The sequence below is a fragment of the Pleurodeles waltl genome, chromosome 3_1 (assembly GCF_031143425.1).
Source record: "Pleurodeles waltl isolate 20211129_DDA chromosome 3_1, aPleWal1.hap1.20221129, whole genome shotgun sequence".
Taxonomy (NCBI): Eukaryota; Metazoa; Chordata; class Amphibia; order Caudata; family Salamandridae; genus Pleurodeles; species Pleurodeles waltl.
In genome coordinates, this window is record NC_090440.1 from 1,213,394,967 (window position 1) to 1,213,422,394 (window position 27,428).

At 47.9% G+C, this 27,428-nt stretch overlaps 1 protein-coding gene across 1 annotated transcript in view; it reads right to left on the reverse strand.

Annotated features, from left to right (window-relative positions):
• Nucleotides 1–27,428, reverse strand: part of SIAE (sialic acid acetylesterase) — a 1,017,559-nt gene that overhangs the window by 355,270 nt on the left and 634,861 nt on the right. The window contains exon 5 of the mRNA XM_069224521.1: nucleotides 25,356–25,539. Coding sequence (XP_069080622.1) covers nucleotides 25,356–25,539 — 184 coding nt within the window. The remainder of the gene's footprint in view (nucleotides 1–25,355; nucleotides 25,540–27,428) is intronic.

Below are 27,428 nucleotides of genomic sequence, written 5' to 3' on the forward strand. Positions count from 1 at the left end.
TGAGAAGGCATTTTGTCACTGTCATTGCTAATACACCTTTTCAAAATCACAGACTGACCAGATTGTTTTGTGCTTCAAGGGTGTTTATTGCAGTGCTAAATATTGGAGGGGGTTGTAAAATGGTGAGGGGTGATGTTGGAGGAATGTCCATGGCAGAGTCCAGTCTATTAGTCTCACATGTGCATTGCCCATATGGGCATAGGAAGTGGAGCTGGGGCTGTTCCAATATGGACAGGGTTACAAAGTGGGACAGTAGGATGACAATCAGGGTGGTCTCATTTCTTGGCGGGGGTCTTGGCATCGTGCTCTGTCTTGTTCCTGGATCTCAGGGACCGTTTGCGGGGTGGTTCTCCGTCTGCAGGGGGTGGGGTGCTGGTGTGGTGGTCCTGTGGCGGTGCCTCCTGTCCACTAGCGCCGGCGGAGGTGGTGGGAAGTTCTTCGTCCATGCTAGTGTCAGGGGCCCCTTGGAATGCCACAGTGTCCCTCCTGGTGTTAAGTATCTCCTTCAGCACCCCATCGATGGTGCCCAGGGCGGCGCTGATGGTTCTGAGTTCCTCCCTGAACCCCAAATACTGTTCCTCCTGCAGGCGCTGGGTCTCCTGAAACTTGGCCAGTACCGTTTCCATTGTCTCCTGGGAGTGGTGGTATGCTCCCATGATGGAGGAGAGGGCCTCGTGGAGAGTGGGTTCCCTAGGCCTGTCCGCCCTTTGTCGCACAGCAGCCCTCCCAGTTCCCCTGTGTTCCCGGGCCTCCGTCCCCTGGACCGTGTGCCCACTACCACTGCCCCCAGGTCCCTGTTGTTGTTGGGGTGGTGGGTTATCCTGGGTTCCCTGTAGTGGTGGACACACAGCTGATTGACGTGTCCTGGGTACGGAGGTATGGGCCCGCTGGGTGGGTGCTGTGCTGGTGTTACCAGAGGGTGGAAGGTCTGTGCTGGCCTGTGACTGGGTGTGGGGAACCGACTGTCCCGAGGCCCACAATGGTCCGGGCTGGTAATCTGGATTCAGCTGGACAGAGCTGCTGTCATCACTGTGGGCCTCTTCTGTGGGTGGGGTGGAGACGTCTGGACCCTCCTGTCTGGTGACGTTGGGTAGTGGGGTCCTGCAGGGGTGTAAAAGCATGATTATTGCATCTGTGTGTGTCATGTGGCTTGTGTGATGATGGTTGAGGGGGGTGTTATGGGTATGTGCAGTGGACATGCTTTAGTGATGGGTGTCCATGCTTTGTTGTGTCATGCAGGGCTTGGTGTTGGGATGGGCGGTTTGTGTTAGTAGTACATATGTGAGGAGTTGGAGTGATAGGGGAGGGGGCGAGGGTGGGGGTCTGTGATAGCATGCAGGTAGGGTGGGGGATATGATAGTTAAGATTTGACTTACCAGAGTCCATTCCTCCACCGACTCCTGCGAGGCCCTCAGGATGCAGAATAGTCAAGACCTGCTCCTCCCATGTTGTTAGTTGTGGGGGAGGAGGTAGGGGTCCATTGCCAGTCCGCTGTACTGCGATGTTGTGTCTGGAGACCACGAAACGCACCTTCCCCCGTAGGTCGTTCCACCTCTTCCTGATGTCATCCCGATTTCTTGGGTGCTGTCCCACTGCGTTGACCCTGTCGACTATTCTTTGCCATAGCTCCATCTTCCTAGCTATGGAGGTGTGCTGCACCTGTGATCCAAATAGCTGTGGCTCTACCCGGACGATTTCCTCCACCATGACCCTGAGCTACTCCTCCGAGAACCTGGGGTGTCTTTACCGTGCCATGGGGTGGTGTAGGTGATGTGTGGGGTGGTGTATGTGGTGATATGTAGTGGTGTGTGGTGTTTTGTGCGTGGAAGTAGTGTGGGTGATGGTGTTGAGTGCCTGTGGCTGCTAGTTTGTGGATGGTGGTGTCTCTCTCTGACCTTCTTTCAGTTTTTTTGGTTGTAGGGGTTTGTGGGTGATGTGGGTGTGTGCTTTATATAGTATTGAGTGTGTGGGAGTGGTGTGTGTATGTGTATCAGGTGTGTGTCTTTCGAATTGTCCAATGTGGTGGTGTTTTGGAGATGTGTGTGTATTTTGAGCGCGGCGGTGTGCACCGCCAATGGAATACCGCGGTTGAAAGACCGCTGTGTGGATTTGTGGGTCGTGATAGCATGGGCGTATTTCTGTTGGCGTGACGGTGGAGGTTTTGTTTTCGCCAGTTTAATACTGACTTTTGGTGTGGCGGACTTGTGTGGGTGTCTGAATTTTGTCGGATTTCGGGATGTGGGTCATAATAGCTGTGGCGGATTTCCGCAGCCACGGCGGTGTGTTGGCGGTCTTCTGCATGGCGGTAAGCGGCTTTTACCACCAATGTTGTAATGACCCCCATAGTCTGGAATGAGTGTTGATAGCTGCCAGCGCTTAGGAACATTCTGAGAGACAAGCTGCCGACATGGAGGGTGGAGGTACCTAGAGCAAATCAGTCATGAGTGTGAAAAATTATTTGAAACAAAAGACTGAATGATACAAAGTAGTGTTTACACATAAAAAAGTTGTGCTTCAGGTGTGGATTTGCACAGTGTCCCTCCATTGGTCAGATATGCATAGGCTTTGGTAAAGAGAACCATTTTGTGATGATGTGCAGAGCGAAGGAAAAAGAAAGAGCATCATGATGTGAAGACAAAATAGCCACCAGAACGTTCCAGAAATAATGTTTGACACATGCCCACAAGGCCAAACAGCGACATCAGTTGAGGCAAATAGATACTGAACAAAGTTGATCGTCATATAAATCATCGTCAAACAGTTCTTCAGCCTCAATATTAAGTGAAAGTGAAGAAAATGATTGTGCCATGTCAATGCTTGCCTCAGAAAAATGTGCACATGTCGGACTGGTCACCTGTGAGGAGAAAAGTCAGTCACAGGAAAGTCGACACCTAAAAATAATGAAATCGTACAAACAATGTCCAAAGATTACATTGAAAATAAATGGATGTTCAATACCTTTCATTATCAATAATGGTGCTTCGATAAATATAATGCCTAAGAAAAGTATGATGAACTGTCTCCGTTACCGCAGCTTATAATGTCAAAGACCAAAGTGTACACTTGGACTTCATTGACCCCCTTCAAGAGTAAAGGTTTGTTTATGGTGACAGTAAAACATAAGAAAACAAAGGTACAAGCACCGATTCATGTGCTTCAAGGTACATCAGCAAATTACTGCTTGCTCAGTTTCAACACGTCTGCTGACACAGGACTGATTTCAGCGATTTACAACATGAATGCTCATCACAAAATAGTAAGCCAATTTCCTTGATTGTTTAATAATTTAGCAAAGCTAAAGACTATGAAGCATATCAAGGACGATGTCAGACCTGTCAATCAGAAACACAGACGAGCTGCTTTTCATTTACAAGAAGCTGTTGAAAAATAACTTGAATCATTACTTAAAGCATGACATTATTGAATGTTCCACTGCTTCAACAGGGTGGGGTTCTCCTATAGTAGTAATACCTAAAAGGGACCATGAAGGAGATGTGCACATATGCATTGGTGTGTGCCACGGGAACAAAGCAACTGAACGCAAGTGAATAATGCCAACATCTTCTCTCAATTTGATTTGAATAAAGGTTATCATCAGCTAGAATTAGAAGAAAGCTGCAAATATATTACAGCCTGTGGTACACATGTTAGTTTGTTTAGATATAAAAGACTTAGGTGGTCATTATGACATTGGCGGTGACTGTTAAAGTGGCGGTAATTACAGCCAAATTATGACAATCGTGGTGAGAACTCCCATAGACAGCCAATGTACCACACCAACCGCCAGGGCGTTAACACCACGCCCCATGGCGGTAGCTATCAACAGCCAGATGGAAGACAAGGGTCTGCCCACCATATTATGACACTGCACATGGCCACAATTTCCGGGGAGGTACCAACGCCATCAAAAGCCTAGCGGAAACAGAACGCCGAATATGAAAGACTCACCAACAGAGACACTGAGAAGACCAACACCACCAGGGAACCGGAACTGCAAGTCTTCCCAATGCTCCTCTACGCCATGCTCCACTTGGAACACCAATACAGATGAAGGCAACAACTGTGAGTACAGCCACTTAGCACACAAGGGAGGGAGGGAGAAAAAGGAGAATGGCACACACAAGCACAACACACACCAGACCCAGCACAACACACACCATACACACAACCAGCTGCAGACATAAACCAATGGCACACGACGCACGGCATAATAATACAAGAACTACAGTTCAGCAGCACCGACATTGTAATAGCAAGGCAACACCCACCATATGAACAAATTCAATAAAAAAGATACATGATTAATTGTCCAGAAAGAGCCAATGCCCAGTCCAAAGTACATAAGGCCCACATGGCCACAGGGCACAGTCAAAGCCCCAACTTGTTCCTGGCGAATTCCGCACAGTACTGTGCTGGGGCAACATCTCAGAAGTGGACAGGTACCCCAGGGGGAAGGGGGGTGGGGTGCACCTCAGCTGAAGTCGTGAACTTGCCCACTGCTCCTGGAGGGGGCTCCATGCCCATTCCCCAATACTGGGGAGTGCAAGGTCACAGCCTCTGAGGTGGGGAACTTGCCCACTGATCCTGGAGGGGGCTCCATGCCCATTTCACAATGCTGGGGAGTGCAAGGTCACAGTCTCTGAGGCAGGGAACTTGCCCACTGCTCCTGGAGGGTGCTCCATGTACAAAAGTCCCAGGAGGGTGGCCTACATGCCCTCTGCTGGAGGTGAGAGCTGCATTGTCTCTGCTGGGGGAGGTGTCTTCTGGGCAGCCTCTGCTGGAGGTGAGGGCTGCATTGTCTCTGCTGGGGGAGGTGTCTCCTGTGAAGCCTCTGCTGGAGGTGAGTGCTGCTGTGTCCCAACTGGAGGAGAGGGATTCTTGCCTGACATTGGTGATTGAGTGGGATCCTTTTCTGACATTGGTGGTTGAGTGGGCTCTTTTTCTGACATTGGTGGTTGAATGGGCTCATTTTCTGACATTGATGGTTGAGTGGGATCCATCCCTTTTCTGGCTGGTGGAGTGGGATCCTTCTCTTTCTTGGCTGGTGGAGTGGGATCCTTCACTGTCTTGCCTCCACGACTAGGAGGTGCCTCAACTGTCCCAGCGGACTGTTTGGCTGAAGTGCTAGGCTGGGTCATTGGGACCCTGCTCTAACGGGCAGGACAGGGGGGATAGGAGGAGGGAAAGGTCAAGTTGAGCAAGGAGAAGCTTCTTAGGGGCGGTGGGGCAGGTCGAGGGAGGAGGGTTGGGAGTAGAGGTTGAGGGAATGGTTGTTGAAGGAGCACGTCTGCTGGACTTGGGTGCATGGGCAGTGTGCTGATGTGAGGTAGATGGTTGTTGGGTGTCTGAGTGCCTGTGTTTGTGTCCTTTAGGAGGGGGACAGACAGGGTGGGAGAGGACAGAGGGGACGCATGGATGGATGTTGTAGAGGTGTCTACTAGTGAGGTGTGTGTGCTGCTTGGTGTGGTGACGCTGGTGGTGGCTGTTGAAGCAGTGCATGCATGTGTGAGTGTGGATGTGACTGTGAGGGAGGTGGAGGAGGGGAAGACAGTGGAGGTAGTGGATGTGTGTACAACTGTCTATTGTTTGTGTCAGTGCTTATGGACTGAAGTGTGGTGCCTGTGTTTTACTATGCCACTCTTGTGTGATGTCTTGTGTGCATGCTCATCTATATGTGTGCATGGGATGGGTTGGGGTGCAGGAGACTGGGAAGTGGTAGTTGGAGGGGGAACGGTAAGAACAGGGACAATGGCTGCCATCAAAGAAGCCAGAGCCTGAATAAATCTCTGTTGGGCAGCCAATCTACCGTATATACCGTCCAGGAATGAATTGCATTGCTGCATCTGGGATGCCAGCCCCTGGATGGCATTCACCATGGTTGACTGCCCTACAGAGATGGATCTCAGGACGTCAATAGCCTCCTCACTCAGGGTAGCAGGGCTGACTGGGGCAGGCCTGAGGTTCCTAGGGTGAAGGAGATGCCAACCCTCCTGGGTGAGCGGGCACAGGCAACTTGCTGAGGGGCTACTGGGAGGGCGGTGCTGGTACGGGGGTGGTGGCTGTACATGCAACTGGGGTGGTCACAGAGGTGTCCTCCACCACCAGGGTGCTTCCATCGGAGAAGGTATCAGAGTCAGTGTTGTCGCTTCCTATCTCCGCCATGGTGCTCCCCTCGCTGTCTGTCCCACTGGTTCCCTCGGTGTCAGTGGACTCTACCTCTTGGGATGCAGCTCCCTCTGTCGCCCGTGTCCCTGCTCCTCTGCCAGATGATGCTAATGCACACATGAACAGTATGACAGAAGGAGAAAGGGGGGGAGAGAAAGGGAGCACTGGGTCAATTACAGCACCAACACCACAGTTGCCATACACAGTACAGTCACATACAGGGATCAGGATTGATCACTATGCATTGCACTGCCATTCAATTGTCTATATGCCACAGCAAGATGAGGGCCAACCACCGCCAACTGGACCCCACCTTGGACCCACAAAGCCCTGACTGACATGGAATGCAACAGAGCTAGGTTACATGCGTTTGCTATACCCCCATTACCCTTGAGCTGCATAACTCTGCAATGCCTGTCCTGGTATTGAGGGGCACCCACTAACTCACACACACCACCGGGATCCCATGCCGCCCACCAATTAATGTAGTAAGGCCCACTGTACTCACCCCCTTGTGGCTGCTGTGATGCCCTCAAATGCCCATCCAGCTCTGGGTAGGCCACCGCCAGTAACGGGCCATCAGGGGAGTCAGGTTCCGATGGGCACTCCTTCCTTGCTGGGAGGCCATCCCCAGCGGGGCCTCCGAAGTCTTCTGTGCCCAGCTTCTCAGGTTCTCCCACCGTTTCCTGCAGTAGGTGCTCCGCTGCTGTAGACCCCCAGGGTCCGCATGACCTTGGCGATGGCACGCCACAATCCCTTCTTTTGATGGGCGCTGACCTGCAGAGGTAATACAGACAGGAGGACAGCATTACACATACAATCCAGCCTGTCACATATGGCCCACAGATCCCATTTCCAAATACACTGGCACATACATCATCTGGCGCCCACCATGTACACTACCACCAGACATTCCCCCCCTATGACACAATGCCGCCACACAAATCTCCATGCAACCTTTCCACATGCATCGTGCCCAATGTGTCCTCACCAGTTGGTCTGGAGGCCCATACAGCTGTCCGTACTGTGGTAGGACCCCATCCACCAAGTTCCCCAACTCCATTGAAGTGGAGGCAGGGGCCCTTTAATCTGTCTCACGGGCCATGGTAGGTTCTAGACACAGGTCACAGCACACGCAGTGTAGATTTTGTCCTCTTGAGAGTCAGGAATCAAGTGAGGGTTCTGATGGAAAATGGCAGTCACGCCCGCGGCGGTGTTCACGTCACCACCGCCGCTGATCCTCAATGGCCACTATACTTCATAGAGCCCCATATTAGCCAATGAGGAATTGCACAGCGGTGCAAGACCACCTTCCGCCACGATGGCCAACATTGGTTGAGTTACCTCACTTCCACCTGTCCCTACATACAGGCCAGGAAGTCGCTATTTCGTGGTAGTGGACAACATTCAGATCTTCCATAACTGTGTCATTTATTAGAATTGCACATATATTGCCATTCCCACTGTCCCATCACATTAATGCTGTTGGCACAGTGTGGTGGTGGTTCCATTGTTCAAACTGTGACAGCCTACTCACTCTTGTGGCCCTTAGATACCTACTACTGCAGATGAATAGGAGGAGGAGACAAACCCACGTGTACAGACCCCCTATAGACTTGGCTACCCTGGAGGAGAGGCACATAACACTAACCTATAGACTGGAGAGGGCCACAATCACCGAGCTGTGTGCCCAACTGGAGCCTGACTTGATATCAAGTATCCGTCACCCCACTAGGATCTCCCCTCTTGTTCAGGTTCTATCAGTGCTCCATTTCCTGGCAACTGCTGTAGGAAAGTACCATCTTGCCTGGCATGTTACCCCCATATTTCACTGAATATATGTTGTTTTAGTCTATGTGTCACTGGGACCCTGCCAGGCAGGGCCCCAGTGCTCATAAGTATGTGCCTTGTATGTGTTCCCTGTGTGATGACTAAGGGGGTCATTACAACCCTGCCGGTCGGAGACCGACAGGGCTAAAGTGGCGTCCGTACCGCCAACAGGCTGAGACCCATATTATGACCGCGGTGGTAGCGCCGCGGTCGCACCGCCGGGGCCGGCGGTTTCCCACCGTTTTAGCCCAGGCGGTGATAATCTGCCAGGGCAGCGCTGCAAGCAGCGCTGCCCTGGGGATTATGACTCTCCTACCGCTAGCCTGTTTCTGGTGGTTTGCACCGCCAGGAAGAGGCTGGCGGTAAGGGGAGTCCTGGGGCCCCTGGGGGCCCCTGCACTGCCCATGCCACTGGCATGGCAGTGCAGGGGCCCCCTAACAGGGCCCCGTGCAGCTTTTCACTGTCTCCATAGCAGACAGTGAAAAGTGCGACGGGTGCTACTGCACCCGTCGCATGGCCGCAACACCGCCGGCTCCATTAGGAGCCGAATCCTATGATGCGTCCGCATCCCCGCTGGGCCGGCGGGCGTAAACTAGGTTTGCGCCCGCCGGCCCAGCGCGGATGTTGTAATGGGGACCGCGGGAGTGCGGCCGCATTGGCGGGCGCACAGCGGTTACATGACCCCCTAACTGTCTCACTGAGGCTCGCACAGCGGTTACATGACCCCCTAACTGTCTCACTGAGGCTCTGCTAACCAGAACCTCAGTGGTTATGCTCTCTCTGCTTTCCAAATTGTCACTAACAGGCTAGTGACCAATTTCACCAATTCACATTGGCATACTGGTACACCCATATAATTCCCAAGTATATGGTACTGAGGTATCCAGGATATTGGGGTTCCAGGAGATCCCTATGGGCTGCAGCATTTCTTTTGCCACCCATAGGGAGATCTGACAATTCTTACACAGGCCTGCCAATGCAGCCTGAGTGAAATAACGTCCATGTTATTTCACAGCCATTTACCACTGCACTTAAGTAACTTATAAGTCACCTATATGTCTAACCTTCACCTGGTGAAGTTTGAGTGCAAAGTTACTTAGTGTGTGGGCACCCTGGCACTAGCCAAGGTGCCACCACATTGTTCAGGGCAAATTCCCCGGACTTTGTGAGTGCGGGGACACCATTACATGCGTGCACTATACATAGGTCACTACCTATGTATAGCATCACAATGGTAACTCCGAACATGGCCATGTAACATGTCTAAGATCATGGAATTGTCACCCCAATGCCATTCTGGCATTTTGGGGAGACAATTCAATGATCCCCCGGGTCTCTAGCACAGAACCCGGGTACTACCAAACTGCCTGTCTGGGGTCTCCACTGCCGCTGCTGCCAACCCCTCAGACAGCCCTGGCCCAGGAAGACAGAACACAGCATTTCCTCTGAGAGAGAATGTAACACCCTCTCACTTTGGAAATAGGTGTGAAGGCTGGGGAGGAGTAGCCTCCCCCAGCCTCTGGAAATGCTTTGATGGGCACAGATGCTGCCCATCTCTGCATAAGCCAGTCTACACCGGTTCAGGGATCCCCACGCCCTGCTCTGCCGCGAAACTGGACAAAGGAAAGGGGAGTGACCACTCCCCTGACCTGCACCTCCCAGGGGAGGTGCCCAGAGCTCCTCCAGTGTGCCCCAGACCTCTGCCATCTTGGAAACAGAGGTGTTGTTGGCACACTGGACTGCTTTGAGTGGCCAGTGCCAGCAGGTGTCTTCAGAGACTCCTTCTGATAGGCTCTTACCTCTCTTAGTAGCCAATCCTCCTTCCTAGGTAGCCAAACCTCCTTTTCTGGCTAATTAGGGTCTCTGCTTTAGGGAATTCCTCAGATAACAAATGCAAGAGCTCATCAGAGTTCCTCTGCATCTCCCTCTTCACCTTCTGCCAAAGGATCGACCGCTGACTGCTCAGGACGCCTGCAAAACCGCAACAAAGTAGCAAGATGACTACTAGCAACCTTGTACCGCTTCATCCTGCCGGCTTTCTCGACTGTTTCCAGGTGGTGCATGCTCTGGGGGTAGCCTGCCTCCTCTCTGCACCAGGAGCTTTGAAGAAATCTCCCGTGGGTCGACGGAATCTTCCCCCTGCAACCGCAGGCAACTAAAGACTGCATCACTGGTCCTCTGGGTCCCCTCTCAGCACGACGAGCGTGGTCCCTGGAACTCAGCAACTCTGTCCATGTGACTCCCACAGTCCAGTGACTCTTCAGTCCAAGTTTGGTGGAGTTAAGTCCTTGCCACCCCACGCTAGACTGCATTGCTGGGTACCGCGTGATTTGCAGCTGCTCCGGCTCCTGTGCACTCTTCCAGGATTTCCTTTTTGCACAGCCAAGCCTGGGTCACCGACACTCTAACCTGCAGTGCACAACCTTCTGAGTTGTCCTCTGACGTCGTGGGACTCCCTTTTGTGACTTCCCGTGGACTCCGGTTCACTCTTCTTCCAAGTGCCTGTTCAGGTACTTCTGCGGGTGCTGCCTGCTTCTGTGAGGGCTCCCTGACTTGCTGGGTGCCCCCTCTGTCTCCTCATCCAAGTGGCAACATCCTGGTCCCTTCTGGGCCACAGCAGCATCCAAAAACCCTACCCGCGACCATTGCAGCTAGCAAGGCTTGTTTGCGGTCTTTCTGCATGGGAACACCTCTGCAAGCTTCTTCACGACGTGGGACATCCATCCTCCAAAGGGGAAGTTCCTAGTCCTCTTCGTTCTTGCGAAACACCAAGCTTCTTCCATCCGGTGGCAACTTCCTTGCAACCTCAGCTGGCATTTCCTGGGCTCCTGCCCACTCTCGACACTGTTGCGACTCTTGGACTTGGTCCCCTTGTCTTACAGGTACTCAGGTCCAGAAATCCACTGTTGTTGCATTGCTGATGTTGGTTTTCCTTGCAGAATCCCCCTAGCACGACTTCTGTGCTCTCTGGGGGTTGTAGGTGCACTTTACAACTACCTTTCAGGGTCTTGGGGTGGGCTATTTTTCTAACCCTCACTGTTTTCTTACAGTCCCAGCAACCCTCTACAAGCTCACATAGGTTTGGGGTCCATTCGTGGTTCGCATTCCACTTTTGGAGTATATGGTTTGTGTTGCCCCTATACCTATGTGCTCCTATTGCAATCTACTGTAACTTTACATTGCTTGCATTACTTCCTTTTGCTATTTACTGCATAATTTTGGTTTGTGTACATATATCTTGTGTATATTTCTCATCCTCATACTGAGTGTACTCAGTGAGATACTTTTGGCATATTGTCATAAAAATAAAGTACCTTTATTTTTAGTATCTCTGTGTATTGTGTTTTCTTATGATATTGTGCATATGACACCAGTGGTATAGTAAGAGCTTTACATGTCTCCTAGTTCAGCCTAAGCTGCTTTGCCATAGCTACCTTCTATCAGCCTTAACTGCTAGAAACACCTCTTCTACACTAATAAGGGATAACTAGACCTGGCACAAGGTGTAAGTACCTCTGGTAACCACTACAAGCCAGGCCAGCCTCCTACAACTGTTTTTTTCCAAGTGACAGTGGGCTTGGCAGCAGGAATGTCACAGCCAATGTTCTCAATCGTGCTGGCATGAGTATTGTCTGCTTTGGTGAAACACATGTGCAGCTACATTGCTTTCCCCCAGGTGGAAGATTTGGCCACTGTGAAGGCAGGATTCTATACAATGGGACATATACCCAAAATTATTGGGGCGATTGACGGAACACAAATTGTGTTTGTCCCTCCTGCCAGAATGAACAGATGTTCAGGAATCATAAGAGTTTCTACTCACTGAATGTGCAAATGGCGTGCCTGGCGGACCAGTACATCTCCCACGTCACTGCTGAGTATCCTAGATCGGTGCATGATGCCTTTGTTCTGAGAAATAGCAGCATCCCAAATGTGATGGCCCAACTACAGAGGCACAGGGTGTGGCTAATGGGTAAGCCTGAGTCCCTGCCCACTGTATGTCAGTGTATGCCTTCAGGTGTTATCCCCATAGCATTGTGTAAGTCTATTGTTTGTGCCTCAACACTTGCAGGTGACTCCGGCTACCCAAACCTATTGTGGGTCCTGACCCCTGTGAGGCATGCCAGGACAGTGGCTGAGAACCATTATAATGATGCACATGGGCGAACCAGGAGAATCATCAAAAGGACCTTCAGACTCCTGAAGGCCAGGTTCAGATGCCTGCATCTGACAGGTGGATCCCTGTGCTACTCACCCAAGAAGGTCTGCCAGATAGTAGTGGCATGCTGCATGATGCACAATCTGGCCCTCAGACGACATATGCCTCATGTGCTGGAGGAGTAGACTGGAGATGACCCTGTGGCAGCAGTGGTCCCTGAGGGCAGTGAGGATGAGGAGGCAGAGTATGAGGATGTGGACAACAGAGCATCAGTTATAGATCAATACTTCCAATGACACACAGGTGAGACAGTGTAACTGATTATTACTCTGCCTATTGATTTTATCTGTGTGGCTGTGGCATGAAGGTATTTACTTCCTTTGCATCGCAACTTACTGTCACCTATGGCTTGTCATTTTACAGATGGTGGTGATAACACAACAATGTCCTGGTGTGATTATTACAGACAGCTACAGGTGTATGCTATCACAGTGTTCATGTAATTTGCACTAGATGTGACTGGTCCCGTAAATGGACATTTTCAACACATAAAACAGTGTCCCTCAAGTTGTGTTCAGAGGTGTTTATTGTAGTGCAAATAATTGAGGGAAAGGTGCATTGGAATGGGGTGATGGTAGAGGTAAGTCCAGGGTATTGTTTCATTCTTTTTGTAGCACAGGTCCAGTGTCCAAGTGGCCATGGGAGGGGGAGCAAGGGCAGTTCAAAGTGGACAAGGTGACAGGTTGGGACACAAGGGGGACAATCAGGAGAGTCTCATTTTCTAGTGGCGGTCTTGGCAACTGTCTCTGGCTTCTGTCTGGGTTGCAGGGAATGTTGGCGGGGTGGTTCACCTTCTGCAGGGGGAGGGGTGCGGTGGCCTGTGGGTCCTCTGTGTAGGAGGCTGGCCTGGCTTATAGTGGGTACCAGAGGTACTTACACCTTGTGCCAGGTCCCGTTATCCCTTATTAGTGTAGAAGAGGTGTTTCTAGCAGTTTAGGCTGATAGAAGGTAGCTATGGCAAAGCAGCTTAGGCTGAACTAGGAGACATGTAAAGCTCCTACTATACCACTAGTGTCATATGCACAATATCATAGGAAAACACAATACACAGAGTTACTAAAAATAAAGGTACTTTATTTTTATGACAATCTGCCAAAAGTATCTCAGTGAGTACCCTCAGTATGAGGTTAAGATATATATACACAAGATATATGTACACAAACCAAAATTAGGTAAGTAATAGCAAGAAAAGTAATGCAAACAGTGTAGAATTACAATAGATTGCAATAGGAGCACATAGGTATAGGGGCAACACAAACTATATACTCCAAAAGTGGAATGCGAACCACGAATGGACCCCAAACCTATGTGAGCTTGGAGAGGGTCACTGGGACTGTAAGAAAACACTGAGGGTTAGAAAAATAGCCCACCCCAAGACCCTGAAAGGTAGGTGTAAAGTGCACCTACTACCCCCAGAGAGCACAGAAGTCGTGATAGGGGGATTCTGCAGGAAGAACAAACACCAGCAATGTAACAACAGTGGATTTCCAGACCTGAGTACCTGTAAGACAAGGGAACCAAGTCCAATAGTCGCAACAGTGTTGAGAGTGGGCAGGAACCCAGGAAATGCCAGCTGAGGGTGCAAGGAAGCTGCCACCGGATGGAAGAAGCTTGGAGTTCTGCAAGAAAGAAGAGAGCTGGGGACTTCTCCTTTGGAAGGCAGATGCCCCACGTTGCGATGAAGCTTGCAGATGTGTTCCCACGCAGAAAAAACGCAAACAAGCCTTGCTAGCTGCAAGGGTCGCAGTAGAGGTTTTTGGGTGCTGCTGTGGCCCAGGAGGGACCAGGATGTCACCACTTGGAGGAGGAGACATAGGGGGCGCCCAGCAACTCAGGGAGCCCTCACAGAAGCAGGCAGCACCCGTAAAAGTACCTGAACAGGCACTTGGAAGGAAAGTGAACCGGAGGCACGCGAAGTCACAAAAGGGAGTCCCACGACGCCGGAGGACAACTCAAAAGGTTGTGCACTGCAGGACAGAGTGTCAGGGACCCAGGCTTGGCTGTGCACGAAGGAAATCCTGGAAGAGTGCACAGGAGCTTCAGCAGCTGCAAATCATGCAGTACCCAGCAATGCAGTCTAGCGTGGGAGGCAAGGACTTACCTCCACCAAACTTGGACTGAAGAGTCACTGGACTGTGGGAGTCACTTGGACAGAGTTGCTGAGTTCCAGGGACCACGCTCGTCAGGCTGAGAGGGGACCCAGAGGACCAGTGATGCAGTCTTTTGGTGCCTTTGTTAGCAGGGGGAAGATTCTGTCGACCCACGGGAGATTTCTTCAGAGCTCCTGGTGCAGGGTGAAGGCAGGCTACCCCAAGGGCATGGACCAACTGGAAACAGTTGAGAAAGCCGGCAGGATGAGGCGATACAAGGTTGCTAGCAGTTGTCTTGCTACTTTGTTGCGGTTTTGCAGGCGTCCTGAGCAGTCAGCGGTCGATCCTTTGTTAGAAGGTGAAGAGGGAGATGCAAAGGAACTCTGGTGAGCTCTTGCATTCGTTCTCTAAAGAATTCCTCAAAGCAGAGACCTTATATAGCCAGAAATGGAGGTTTGGCTACCAACAAAGGAGGATTGGCTACCAAGACAGGTAAGAGCCTATCAGAAGGAGTCTCTGACGTCACCTGCTGGCACTGGCCACTCAGAGCAGTCCAGTGTGCCCCCAGCACCTCTAAATCCAAGATGGCAGAGGTCTGGGACACACTGGAGGAGCTCTGGGCACCTCCCCTGGGAGGTGCAAGTCAGGGGAGTCGTCACTCTCCTTTCCTTTGTCCAGGTTCGCACCAGAGCAGGGCTGGGGATCCCTGAACCAGTGTAGACTGGCTTATGTAGAGATGGGCACCATCTGTGCTCATCAAAGCATTTCCAGAGGCTGGGGGAGGCTACTCCTCCCCAGCCTTCACACCTATTTCCAAAGGGAGAGGGTGTAACACCCCCCTCAGAGGAAATCCTTTGTTCTGTGTTCATGGGCCAGGGCTGCGTGGACCCCAGGTGGGCAGAAACCTGTCTGCGGGGTTGGCAGCAGCAGCAGCTGCAGTGGAGACCCCGGAAATGCAGTTCGGCAGTACCCGGCTACTGTGCTAGAGACCCGGGGGATCATGGAATTGTCCCCCCGATGCCAGAATGGTATTGGGGTGACAATTCCATGATCTTAGACATGTTACATGGCCATGTTCGGAGTTACCATTGGGACGCTATACATAGGTTTTGACCTATGTATAGTGCACCTGTGTAATTGTGTCCCCGCACTCACAAATTCCGGGGAATTTGCCCTGAACGATGTGGGGGCACTTTGGCTAGTGCCAGGGTGCCCACACACTAAGTAAGTTGCACCCAGCCTTCACCAGGTGAAGGTTAGACATATAGGTGACTTATACGTTACTTAAGTGCAGTGGTAGATGGGTGTGAAATAACGTGGACGTTATTTCACGCAGGCTGCACTGGCAGGCCTGTGTAAGAATTGTCAGATCTCCCTATGGGTGGCAAAAGAAATGCTGCAGCCCATAGGTATCTCCTGGAACCCCAATACCCTGGGTACCTCAGTACCATATACAAGGGAATTATATGGGTGTACCAGTATGCCAATGTGAACTGGTAAATTTAGTCACTAGCCTGTTAGTGACAAATTTGGAAAGCAGAGAGAGCATACCCACTGAGGTTCTGGTTAGCAGAGCCTCAGTGAGACAGTTAGGCATCATGCAGGGAACACATATAGGCCACAAACTTATGAGCACTGGGGTCCTGGCTAGCAGGGTCCCAGTGACACATAACAACCACACTTAAAACATAGGGTTTTCACTGTGAGAACTGGGCCCTGGCTAGCAGGATCCCAGTGAGACAGTGAAAACACCCTGACATATACTCACAAACAAGCCAAAAGTGGGGGTAACAAGGCTAGAAAGAGGCTACTTTCCTACACTGTGGCGGGGCCTCCTGCCCACTAGCTGAAGTGGAGGGCTGTCAATGGACTGGCTAGTGGTAGGGGCCCACTGTTGTGTTGTCAATTCCCTCATGATGTTGGCCATGTCTGCCAGTACTGCTATGGAGATCATGGTGGTGCTGAGGGCCTGCAAGTCCTTCCTGATCTCCTGATGGTGTTCCTCCTGCAGCCGCATGTTCTCCTGCATGTTGTTAAGGATCTGGCCCATCGTGTCCTGGGATTGTTGGTAGGCCCCCAGGATCTTGGTGAGTTCCTCATGGAGAGTCGGTTACCTGGGCCTGTCCTCCCCCTGGCGCACAGCTGTTCTCCCAGTGTCCCTGTTGCCCTGTGCCTGGCCAATGTTCCAGCACTTTTCTCCTCTTATCAATGATTCATCTTCCCAGGGATAGCTCATCGGCCACTTTGCTATAAGGTTGCAAAGATGCTTCTAGTGCCTTTTCTCTTGGCCATCTTGATTTCACTTATGTTATCACTTTGCTTAAAACACGATCCTCTTTTAATCTTTTACACCACTCAGTCCTGTCAGCACAAATCACAAGATCTTCAATTTTAGAAATGATACATTCTTCAACCTTCTCATGTACGTACTCTTGTTGATATCATCCTCCACCGGCAATCAAGATAAGAAATCTGATTTAACATTCTTCCCACCAGCAATATGCACCACATTGAAATTGAATTCCAATAATGTTGTAGACAACCTAGCCAATCTGGCCATGGATTTCTTTATCCTGCTACCAGACAAAATATCAACAAGTGGTTTGTGGTCCATTTCTCAGGCAAATGTTCTGCACCAGAGGTAAGATTTACATTTTTCCACTCCCCAGAAACAAGCTAGCATCTCTTTTTCAATTACTGAATACCTTGATTCAACATCTCTCAATCTTCTAAATGCAAACCTCACTGTGACTTGTGTGCCATTACATACTTGCCACATGATAGCACCCATACCACATGCACTAGCATCCACAGTAACTAAAATGTCACAACCTTCAACATATGGGTGTAAAGAGGGAGCCAATAAAATATTCTGTTTAATACTATCAAAGCTCCGTTGACATTCATCCAACCATACAAATCCTGAACTCTTTTTTTTTTTTTTTTAAGTTCTTGAAACACTCAGTGAAATCTGCAAATTTTTTTATGAATTTGGAGTAAAATTCACAAAGTCCTAGAAAGGACCTCAGTTGCTCTCTGTCAGTGGGATGTGGAGAATTCACATTACCGTCCACAATGCTAGGTTGAGGTTTAACACCTTCAGCAGTTAAAACATGCCCTAAATATTCTACTTCATTTACACAAAAGACAAATTTGGTCTCTCTGCTGGTACAGCCTCTCTGATGTTACTCCATTATTTTCCAAAATAGACAAATTTTCCTGAATTCATTTGTCATGCTCCTGAACTGTGTCAGCAAAAATCAGAAGGTCATCTTGAAATATCACAATATTTGACACTTGCTCAAACATTCTTGTCATTTTTTTCTGAAGGACTGATGCCACTGAGACCTGTCCGAATGGCATGCAACAAAATTCGAACACACCATCAGGCGTGACAAATGCTGTAAGATGACGAGACTACTCATCTAATACAATCTGATGGTACATTGCCCTAAGGTCTAGATTTGGAAACCATTTGGACTGACCTATGGTGATGATCAAATCTTCAATGCATGGAAGAGGAAAATTTTCTACCCGAATCACCTCACTGAGTGATCTTAAATCGACAGAAAGATGCAATTCTCTAGATTTTGTTTTAACAAGAACACCAGGTGAAAGCCATAAACTGGCATCAACCCTTTCAATTATTCCATCATCATGCACTTTCTTTAAAATTGATGATAATTTCTTTCTTATGCTATAAGGGACATTACCGAAACTATGATCTTTTTGACTTTGATATTATGGACAAAAATTCTTAATCCTGCCAACCTTATCTTGAGATACATTTTTGAAAGTTTGTTTCCATGACTGTTGTTCTGTAACGGAACTGACCAAAGTGACTAGCTTCTTTGAACCAGGTCTAATTATGAGGTTCAAATCAGTTTGGTGCCACCAACCTAACACGTTAATACTTTAGTATGCTACATAAACCTTTCCTCTGATAGTGTTGATTTTCAAAGTAATTGTTAGACTTTTCATCCTTGGTGTGATCTCCCTCAACTTTTTGCCTCTGTTTCCCAGGTTGTTGATGTGTGCTGGACTCTGTTTTTGCTGTTTTTGTTACTCTGGGCACCTTACCACTGCTAACCAGTGCAAGTGCTCCTTTACAAAATGTGTATGTTATTGGTTTATCCATGATTGGCATGTTTTATTTATTAGTAAGTTCATAGTATAGTGCACTAGAGGTGCTCAGGGCCTGTAAATCAAACGCTACTAGTGGGCCTGCAGCACTCGTTCTGCCACCCACATACGTAGCTCTGTAATCATGTCTCAGACCTGCCACTGCCAGGCCTAAACCTTCCCTTTTCTTACATGGAAGGCACCCCTAAGGTAGGCCATAGGTAGCCCCAAGGGCAGGGTGCAGTGTATGGTTAAGGTAGGACATATAGTAATGTGCTTTATATGTCCTGACAGTGAAATATTGCTAAATTTGTTTTTCACTGTTGCAAGGCCTGTCCCTCTCATAGGTTAACATGGGGGCTACCTTTAAATCTGATTAAAGGCCAGATTCCCTTTGGCAGCGGATGGACATGTATAATTTGGGATCTCTGAGCTCACCATTTAAAAATACATCTTTTAGTAAAGTTGATTTTAAGACTGAGTTTTTGAAAATGCCACTTTTAGAAAGTGAGCATTTTCTTGCTTTTACCATTTCTGTGACTCTGCCTGTTTGTGGATTCCCTGTCTGGGTCAGTTTGACAGTTGGGTGGGTTGCACCTCACACTAGACAGTGACACAAAGGGAGCTCGGGTGTGAGCCATCTGTGCTAGAAGGGAGGAGAGGAGTGGTCACTCACACCTGAAAGGGCTGTGACTGCCCTCATACAATGCAGTCTCCAACCCCCTGGTGAGTGTCTGGGGCTGGCCTGGGCAAGGCAGGGTTTCACATTCAATAGAGACTTTGCTTTGAAGTAGGCCTACTTCAAAGGAGAAGTTGGGTATTAGAAGGGCACCCAAAACCACAGACTTTAGAACACTTCTGGAAATCAAGAGGAACCTTTCCCTGGAGAAGAGCTGAAGAGCTGAGGAAGAAGAGCTGCCCTGCCTGTGACTGCTTTGTGGAGCTATCCTGCAGTTGCTGCTTTTGCCAGAGTAAGAGGGCAAAGACTGGACTTTGTGTTGCATTCCTTCTTGTGAAGATCTCCAAGGGCTTGATTTAGAGCTTGCCTCCTGCTGTTTGAAGTCTCACGGACAGCAAAGACTTCTCTCTGCCACAACCGGGAGTCTCTGGAGAGACTCCTACTCTGCCAAGAGATGTCCAGTTCTGAGACCCTGAAAGGAGAAGCTGAGAGCCTAAGAGGAAGAAATCCAAGCACAAAACGCCGTGCAGGGAAAAGATTGATGCAACTCCAATTTGCAGCTAGAAAATCAAAGTGCTGCTGGCTCTGCGGTTGAAAATTGATGCTTGCCTGCAATGCGACCGGAAGATCGACGCACAGAGCTGAGGAAACGACGCACAGCATCGCTGACAGAGGCTGGTGAGATCGCAACCCCCAATGCGTGGTTTTCGGATCATTGTGCGGCTGGATTTCTGACGCAGACATTGCTGAGCATGTAAAAACGACACAAGGCCTGCCCAGACCCAAGAGTGCAGGTTGGATCAAAGAAACGACGCACGCTAACCCCACTGAAGGAGAAACAGTGCAAGGTCTTGTCATGAGTGATATTGATGCATCGCTAGCTCTTTTTGACGCACACTCGCCCGTGCAGGGTTATTTTTGACGCGCTCAGATACATTTTCACGCTAACAGCGTTAGAGTTGTGTTTAAAACTACATACATGAAGACTCTTTTTGGTTTTTAATTGATAACTTGACTTGTGTATTGTGGATTTTTGTCATATTGGTCTTGTTTTGTTTAGATAAATAGTCTCTATTTTTCTAAACCTGTGTTGTGTCATTTTGTAGTGTTTTCATTGAGTTACTGTGTGTGTTGGTACAAATACTTTACACCTAGCACTCTGGGGGGCAGAAACCACTAGGCACCGGGGATTTTTTTGTTGTTGTTGTTTTACAGATGGAGAGCGACCCCTTAGGCAAGGGTCGCTCCCCTGGAGGGGCAAATTATATTTAGGCCATTTCTGCCGCCTTTGGGGGCAGATCGGCCAATTTTAGGTCAATCTGCCCCCGCAGAACCACTAGGCACCAGGGATCTTTTTTTTTCTGCCAATGTCACGCAAGGGGAGCGACCCCGTAGGCAAGGGTCGCTCCTGGGGGGGCTTTGTGGGGTGGGTGGCAAATTTATTTTAGGCCATTTCTAACCCCCCGGGGGCATATCGGCCTATTGTTAGTAGGCTGATCTGCCCCCAGGGGGGGGCAGAAACCTCTAGGCGCCAGGGCTAATTTAGTTTTTGCGTTTTTTTTTTTTCGTTTTTTTAGAGATGGGGAACGACCCATTAGGTAAGGGTCGCTCCCCTGGGGGGCAAATTGTACTTAGACCATTTCTGCCCCCCTTGGGGACAGAAACAACTAGGCACCGGGGATTTTTTTTTTTTGCACCAATGTCACGCAAGGGGAGCGACCCTGTAGACAAGGGTCGCTCCCGGGGGGCTTGGGCAGGGTGGGGGGGAATTTATTTTAGGCCATTTCTGCCCCCCCGGGGGCAGATTGGTCTATTGTTATTAGGCCGATCTGAGCCCGGGGTGGGGGAAGAAACCTCTAGGCACCAGGACTAATTTGTTTTTGTGTTTTTTTTTTAGAGATGGGGAGCGACCCATTAGGCAAGGGTTGCACCCCTGGGGGGCAAATTGTATTTAGACCATTTCTGCTCCCCTCGGTGGCAGATCTGCCGATTTTAGGTCAATCTGCCCCCATTGGGGCAGAAACCACTTAGGCACCAGGGATTGGTGTGTGTGTGTATGCATGTGTTTTCTTTAGGGAGGCAGCCCCTTAGGTAAGGGTCACTCCCCATGGGAGCACATTACTGTTGGACATATCTGCCCCCCATTGGGGGCAGATGGGCCTATTTATGGAAGGCCCATCTGCCCCAAGGGGGGGCAGAAAGCCCACCAGAGGCCAGGGAAGTTTTTTTTCTCCAAAAATAAGAGCCCATCCCAAATAAATGGGGCCAAAGTTGTTCTGCCCACTAGCAGGCAGATGGGGCAATTACCCCTGATCCACACCCCAGGGGGGCAGAAAGTCTACTAGATGCCAGGGAATATAAAAAAATATATATATATATTGGGGTGGTGGCTACCAACCAGTATGTGCCTGGTTACGCCCCCACTTCAACTGAAGGGGGTAACAGTCTTTCAGCTCTCCCCCGCACTCTAAAACATCTTATTCCACAGCAAGCAAGAAGGCATTTGATTATTTTGGGTTTTAGTTTTACATTTGGGTCATGAGAACTTGGCTTACTCTCAAAATCGTCCCACTTGGAACGGTGAGGGCTGCACTTTATGGACTTTGGGACGCTGTCATGTACAAAAATACACAAGACCTAGACACATCTGAAAACTAAACATCTGGGTGATTCCAGACTGGTGTGTTTCACATGCACCCCGCACCATTTTTGTACCCACAATCCCCTGCAATCCTCCAACTTTGCTGGAAATCACACATTTTCCACGTTTTTGTGATGGAACCTTCCAGAATCTGCAAAAATCCACAAAATTCCTACCACCCAACATTGTCTCATCTATACCGATAAAAATTCTGCTGCACTTGTCAGCCTAAAATCTTTTTTTTGCAAACTGCCCTTTTGGACCCCCTTTGTTCCCCCTCAATATCGACATGTTTTTGGCTCTTCCCTTCCACAAGCACTTGGCCCACCTACACAAATGAGGTATCATTTATACCGGGAGACTGAGGGGAACATTTGGTGGTATGAAATGTGTCCCAGTGCTGTGATCCCACACAGAAATGTGGGAACATTTGATTTTTAAGTTAAATTTGAGGTTTACTGAGGATTCTGGGTAAGAAAACATTGGGGGATCCACGCAAGTCACACCTCACCGGACTCCCTTGGGTGTTTAGTTTTCAGAAATGTCTTGGTTTGGTAGGTTTTCTCTAGAAGGCTGCTGAGCCCAGGACCAAATCGCAGGCGCCCCCCTGCAAAAACAGGTAGTTTTGTATTTGATCATTTTGATGTGTCCACGTTGTGTTTTGAGCCATTTCCTTTCGTGGGCGCTAGGCCTACCCACACAAGTGAGGTACCATTTTTATCAGGAGGCTTGGGGAAACGCTGGGTGGAAGGAAATTTGTGGCTCCTCTCTGATTCCAGAACTTTCTGTCACCGAAATGAGAGGAAAAAGTGTTTTTTTGGCCACATTTTGAGGTTTGCAAAGGATTCTGGGTAACAGAACCTGGTCAGAGCCTCACAAGTCACCCCATCTTGGATTCCCCTAGGTCTCTAGTTTTCAAAAATGCACAGGTTTGGTAGGTTTCCCTAGGTGCCGGCTGAGCTAGAGGCCAATATCTACAGGTCGGCACTTTGCAAAAAACACCTCTGTTTTCTGTCAAAAAATGGGATCTGTCCACGTTGTGTTTTGGGGCGTTTCCTGTCGCAGGCGCTAGGCCTACCCACACAAGTGAGGTATCATTTTTATCAGGAGACTTGGGGGAACGCTGGGTGGAAGGAAATTTGTGGCTCCTCTCAGATTCCAGAACTTTCTGTCACAGAAATGTGAGGAAAACTTGTTTTTTTAGCCAAATTTTGAGGTTTGCAAAGGATTCTGGGTAACAGAACCTGGTCAGAGCCCCACAAGTCAGCCCATCTTCGATTCCCCTAGGTCTCTAGTTTTCACAAATGCACAGGTTTGGCAGGTTTCCCTAGGTGCCGGCTGAGCTAGAGGCCAAAATCACCAGGTAGAATGTGTTTCATTCTGTAAGAAGAGAAGAATTCACAGTTCCACCACGAGTGATGAATGCCGAGCCGAGTAGAAAAATAACTCCAATGCTGGAGCTTGGGTCGCACGAGCACAGAAAGGCTCCTTTTGCACTCAGCGATTGTGTACAAGCTTGCACTCAAGTCACATGAAGAAGCGCACATAAGGTATGCACGGGCAGGTCCCCAATCGCGGACAGAGTCACTCACGGTTCTTGTACTTCAACTGAACCAACGTCGGGCAAACTGAGCTTTGGCGGCACCCTCAGGTAAATCGAGTGAAACAGCGCAGAAATCACCAATCTCACACCAAAATAAAGGGGTAAAGCTAACCCAGAACTTACTAATACAATGGCATTTCCTGAGCCCCACCCTCACCCTCTAATAAAACTTACCCCTCGGCAATGCCATTTCCCATCCCCATCTTGAACCAATAAATCCAGTGCCCATCTGCCCTGTTTTCCACCTTATGCTTTTCCTCCCTTTGGTCTTTCTCAAAAATCCCTGACCTCTCATAGTTGTGCATCCGTACCCCCTACCCCTGCAAGAAATGTCTATAAAACCCACCTACGCCAGACCTGCCTACCAGCAGCAGCTAATAAACAACTATAAATGACCTGCTGTATTAAAACAATAAAATAAAATACTACCATAATGAACCTACCCCATCATTACCAACAAACTAAATTGGAACAAATACCCTAAAAACAAAATTAAGAGGGAGGGCTCAAAAACAATTCACTCCCCTACTCCTGGGTGTGAAAGCGGCCAAAGAGGCCACCCACACCCGTCCCACTACATTTAAACCCAACCCCCAATCCCACCCCGTACTAAACCATCCACCAATAAATTTCGCCCACGTCGTGGGTTGTACCACCGACGCTCGATCAGCCCGGGGGGAGATTAGGCAAGCCCTTTCTGCCCCCAAACCCACATGAGCAGCCTTAAGCAAATTCCTGCTGCAGAATAATCCAAAGTACTGTTTAAACACTGACAAATAATTCTACATAGGCCACACACCAGTCAGTTAATCTGAACCACTTAATATGCGCTCAATCCCTGGGCCCTTCACTCCCAACAAAAGTACAACACCTTCAGGGTGTGCACCAGACACCACACACAATAGAATATTAAACTGGGTCCAAGTGATGAACTCCTGCTCATCGCCAACTTTGTTTTGTTTATAACACCGCCACGTGCTACAATAAAATCTCTTTATTAAAGATAAGCTTCATGAACACAGCTGTCAACAAGGTCCCAGAGATGACAGTAATGGACCCACAGTTTTTGAACCAAAACAACACACATTCCTTTGTAGAACATTACTGACCACTGACCGATCAGTGCATATTTACAACACTATAGAAATGACAAGAAATAAATACTATATGAAAATGCCACAGTAACTTAAAAGGTTCTTGCAAAATGTATTTCATTATATTAAAATGGACAAATGTTTTTAGAAATCTAAAACTGAAGTACAACTCTACCATAATTACTCAGTACATACACTAATACCAAAAGTGCATGGGTTTTCAGTATACATTTTGCTGCTAAACTGATTGTTTCCCATTTTTGTTTTTTTTACCAATACAATATTTGATTACAGAAAACAAATTAACCTATTTTGACACAGTCTTTCGAAGCACGGTCAAGAAGAAAATCACATTAATTTCCACTAAGGCTCTGAAAACATAGCCATTAACTCAATAATCGTGCAGCACCAGTAAACCCTGAGATGTACTTGCCCTCAGAAGTACCACTTACATAGCATACCATAACCCACATAATCAGCATAACATAAATTCTTCAATATTTATATATCATTTACTACATCATTAATTCTTACATATAATTTAACTTTGTCATCCAGATGAAGCAATTGCTACCCCCTGTTGCTGTTTGCAACACAAGTGATAGCATCAATACAAGTACTCACTGGTATTTTGAAAACAGTTTTGATTAATGGGTTTTTGCCTTTTTGCAATTGCTGTTTCTTCACCTGTTAGCCTTGATTATTAAACAATAATATTTCATGGTTAATCGTTGTTGAGGGATTTTACTTGATTTGATGCCATGAGAGGTCAAGTGTATGCAATGTCACTTCTGCTGCATGTACCAATTTGGCAAAATGACAAAGTCATTTGTGTGTTATTGAACTGACAGTGGCTACAGTGTGATTAAATCTGGTATATTTAAAATTATTCCAATTTCATAAAAATCCTACCTTTCAATATGTATTGACAGACCACATTTCTCCAGAGATCTTGCAGATGACCAAGCTTCAACAGGTGTGCCTCCCCAACAGGACTCCACTAATCCAATGGGATATTTTAATATGTCATACAAATTACGTCCAAACAACCAGCAAACAGCAGAAAAATATGTAAATTGGCCTTGTCCAAGGGTCTCTATTCATAAAAAGAAAATCGAGAAATACTGCTGAAAACAATTAGTTAGACATAGTGAAAGAACAAGTTTAAAGAGAGCTGTTATTTTAATATGGAAATACAACTTTCATGATAAGGTTTGGATCAATAAGGGGAAAATTGCAAGATTACTGCTGAAACAACGGCCCCTGTTGTTTATGTATAGAAACATGCATAATATACATAAGTTAGTCTTAAACTCCAAGTACAAACAGCTTTTATCTTAAGGCACCTTTTAGAAATATAGGCGTAATGTATCTTGCCTAAACTACTAGAAGGAATTGAGTGCTAAGGAGTACTATTTGCCCTACAGGGCTTCAACGGCCAGTGAAGCTTTGCCTTCTTAGTCAAACAATTCCGCACACTTCTGGCTTATCCAAGTACTTTTACTGTATTACGTAATATTATTTGTTCTTCATAAAACACCTTCCATTGCTTACATCTATTAGTAAGTGAGGTAAAATAGAACATAACTTTATACAAATGTCAAGAAGAACATGAACAAGAGTTCCACACTTCACTACCCCCAAATCCACTGGCCCAAAAAGAGCTTGTAACAAACAAGTGTGTTGTCGTACTCAGAGTTTAATTGTAAAAGAATGAGTGCCAGTGTTCGAAACTCTGCTCAGTGGCATGCGGCCAGTCGGTGCTGTTAAATGATGTCACTCCGAATACTAAGGGTGGGTAATCTTGAATCAACGTCATGCATCTTTAACCACTACCTGATACTCCATGTCCCTTGAACTCTCTCTCTCAGGTTCCTGGTTTCTATCTTTGTGGCAGTTTTCAGATTTTCTCATCCTCCTTCATTCTCCTGTGTATGTTTTTCCCTCTCTTGCTCTCAATCAGTGTCTGATGAGGCAAAAAAAAGTACAAGTCCCAAAAAAATGAGCCGGCAACCACTAGCTTAAGTTAAGTACTGATCCTACTATGTGGTTCCACCCAACAATCTTGTACTCAACCTCATGTTTATTATCTAAGCTTCCAGCATCATGGTGTAACATCTGCATTATCACTATATTTGTTTTTTAGCACTTTTAGATATTGAGGATAAGTTACTCCTCAAAAATGTATAAGTAGCTTAGGAAAGGTGCACATCTGTTTCACATGCTGTGGTTTATATCACAGTCACAGTGTTACTTTCTCCATACATAACAAATTCCACAATCTAGGTCTCCATTCCTAAATGGTGGGTATTCTAGTCTTGCCCCATAGGACTTTTACAGTCTTTCTGCACGTAGAGCTTGCAATATTTATCACCCCCGAAGAGAATATAGAGAGAAAATGTGTCTATTGGGTATGCCCAGTAAGGTGTATACCAGGAATCTAGCCATTGATGTGCCAACCAAACATCTATTACATCTATTGCGTCCCAGTAGCCCACCACTAGGGAGATTGGCATAACAGGTGTATTAAGATACCTGGGCGCCAACCTCTTTAGGTTTTGAGAGTGTCCTTTATATGTAATCTTGGTGGGGTGTAGTACCAATATACAACTGTTTGGACCATAGCTTATCTGCCAGCAGCACTAGTCATAGTCATACCATTCGGTTTTCTTATGAATATTTCTTCTTATTTTTGCTTTATTCATAGTATGCGACTGAATTCTTCCACTCATCTCTTCTGACCCAGAACCTCTGCATTTCCTGCCTAATCACAAGAAGCTTACATATTTCTGGAATTAGCTTCTTGTCCCTTTTTCTACAAGCTTGCAACAAAACCTGCTGATGAGTCCCATAGTCATATTTGGTAATAGTGGTATTGTTCTCTTTTTAGTATTTCAAACTCCCTTTTTAGTGTTTCAAATGACTTAATCCCTTCCTACAAAAAAAGGTCTCCAATCCTTCTGTACCCCCAGCCTTTTATACTTG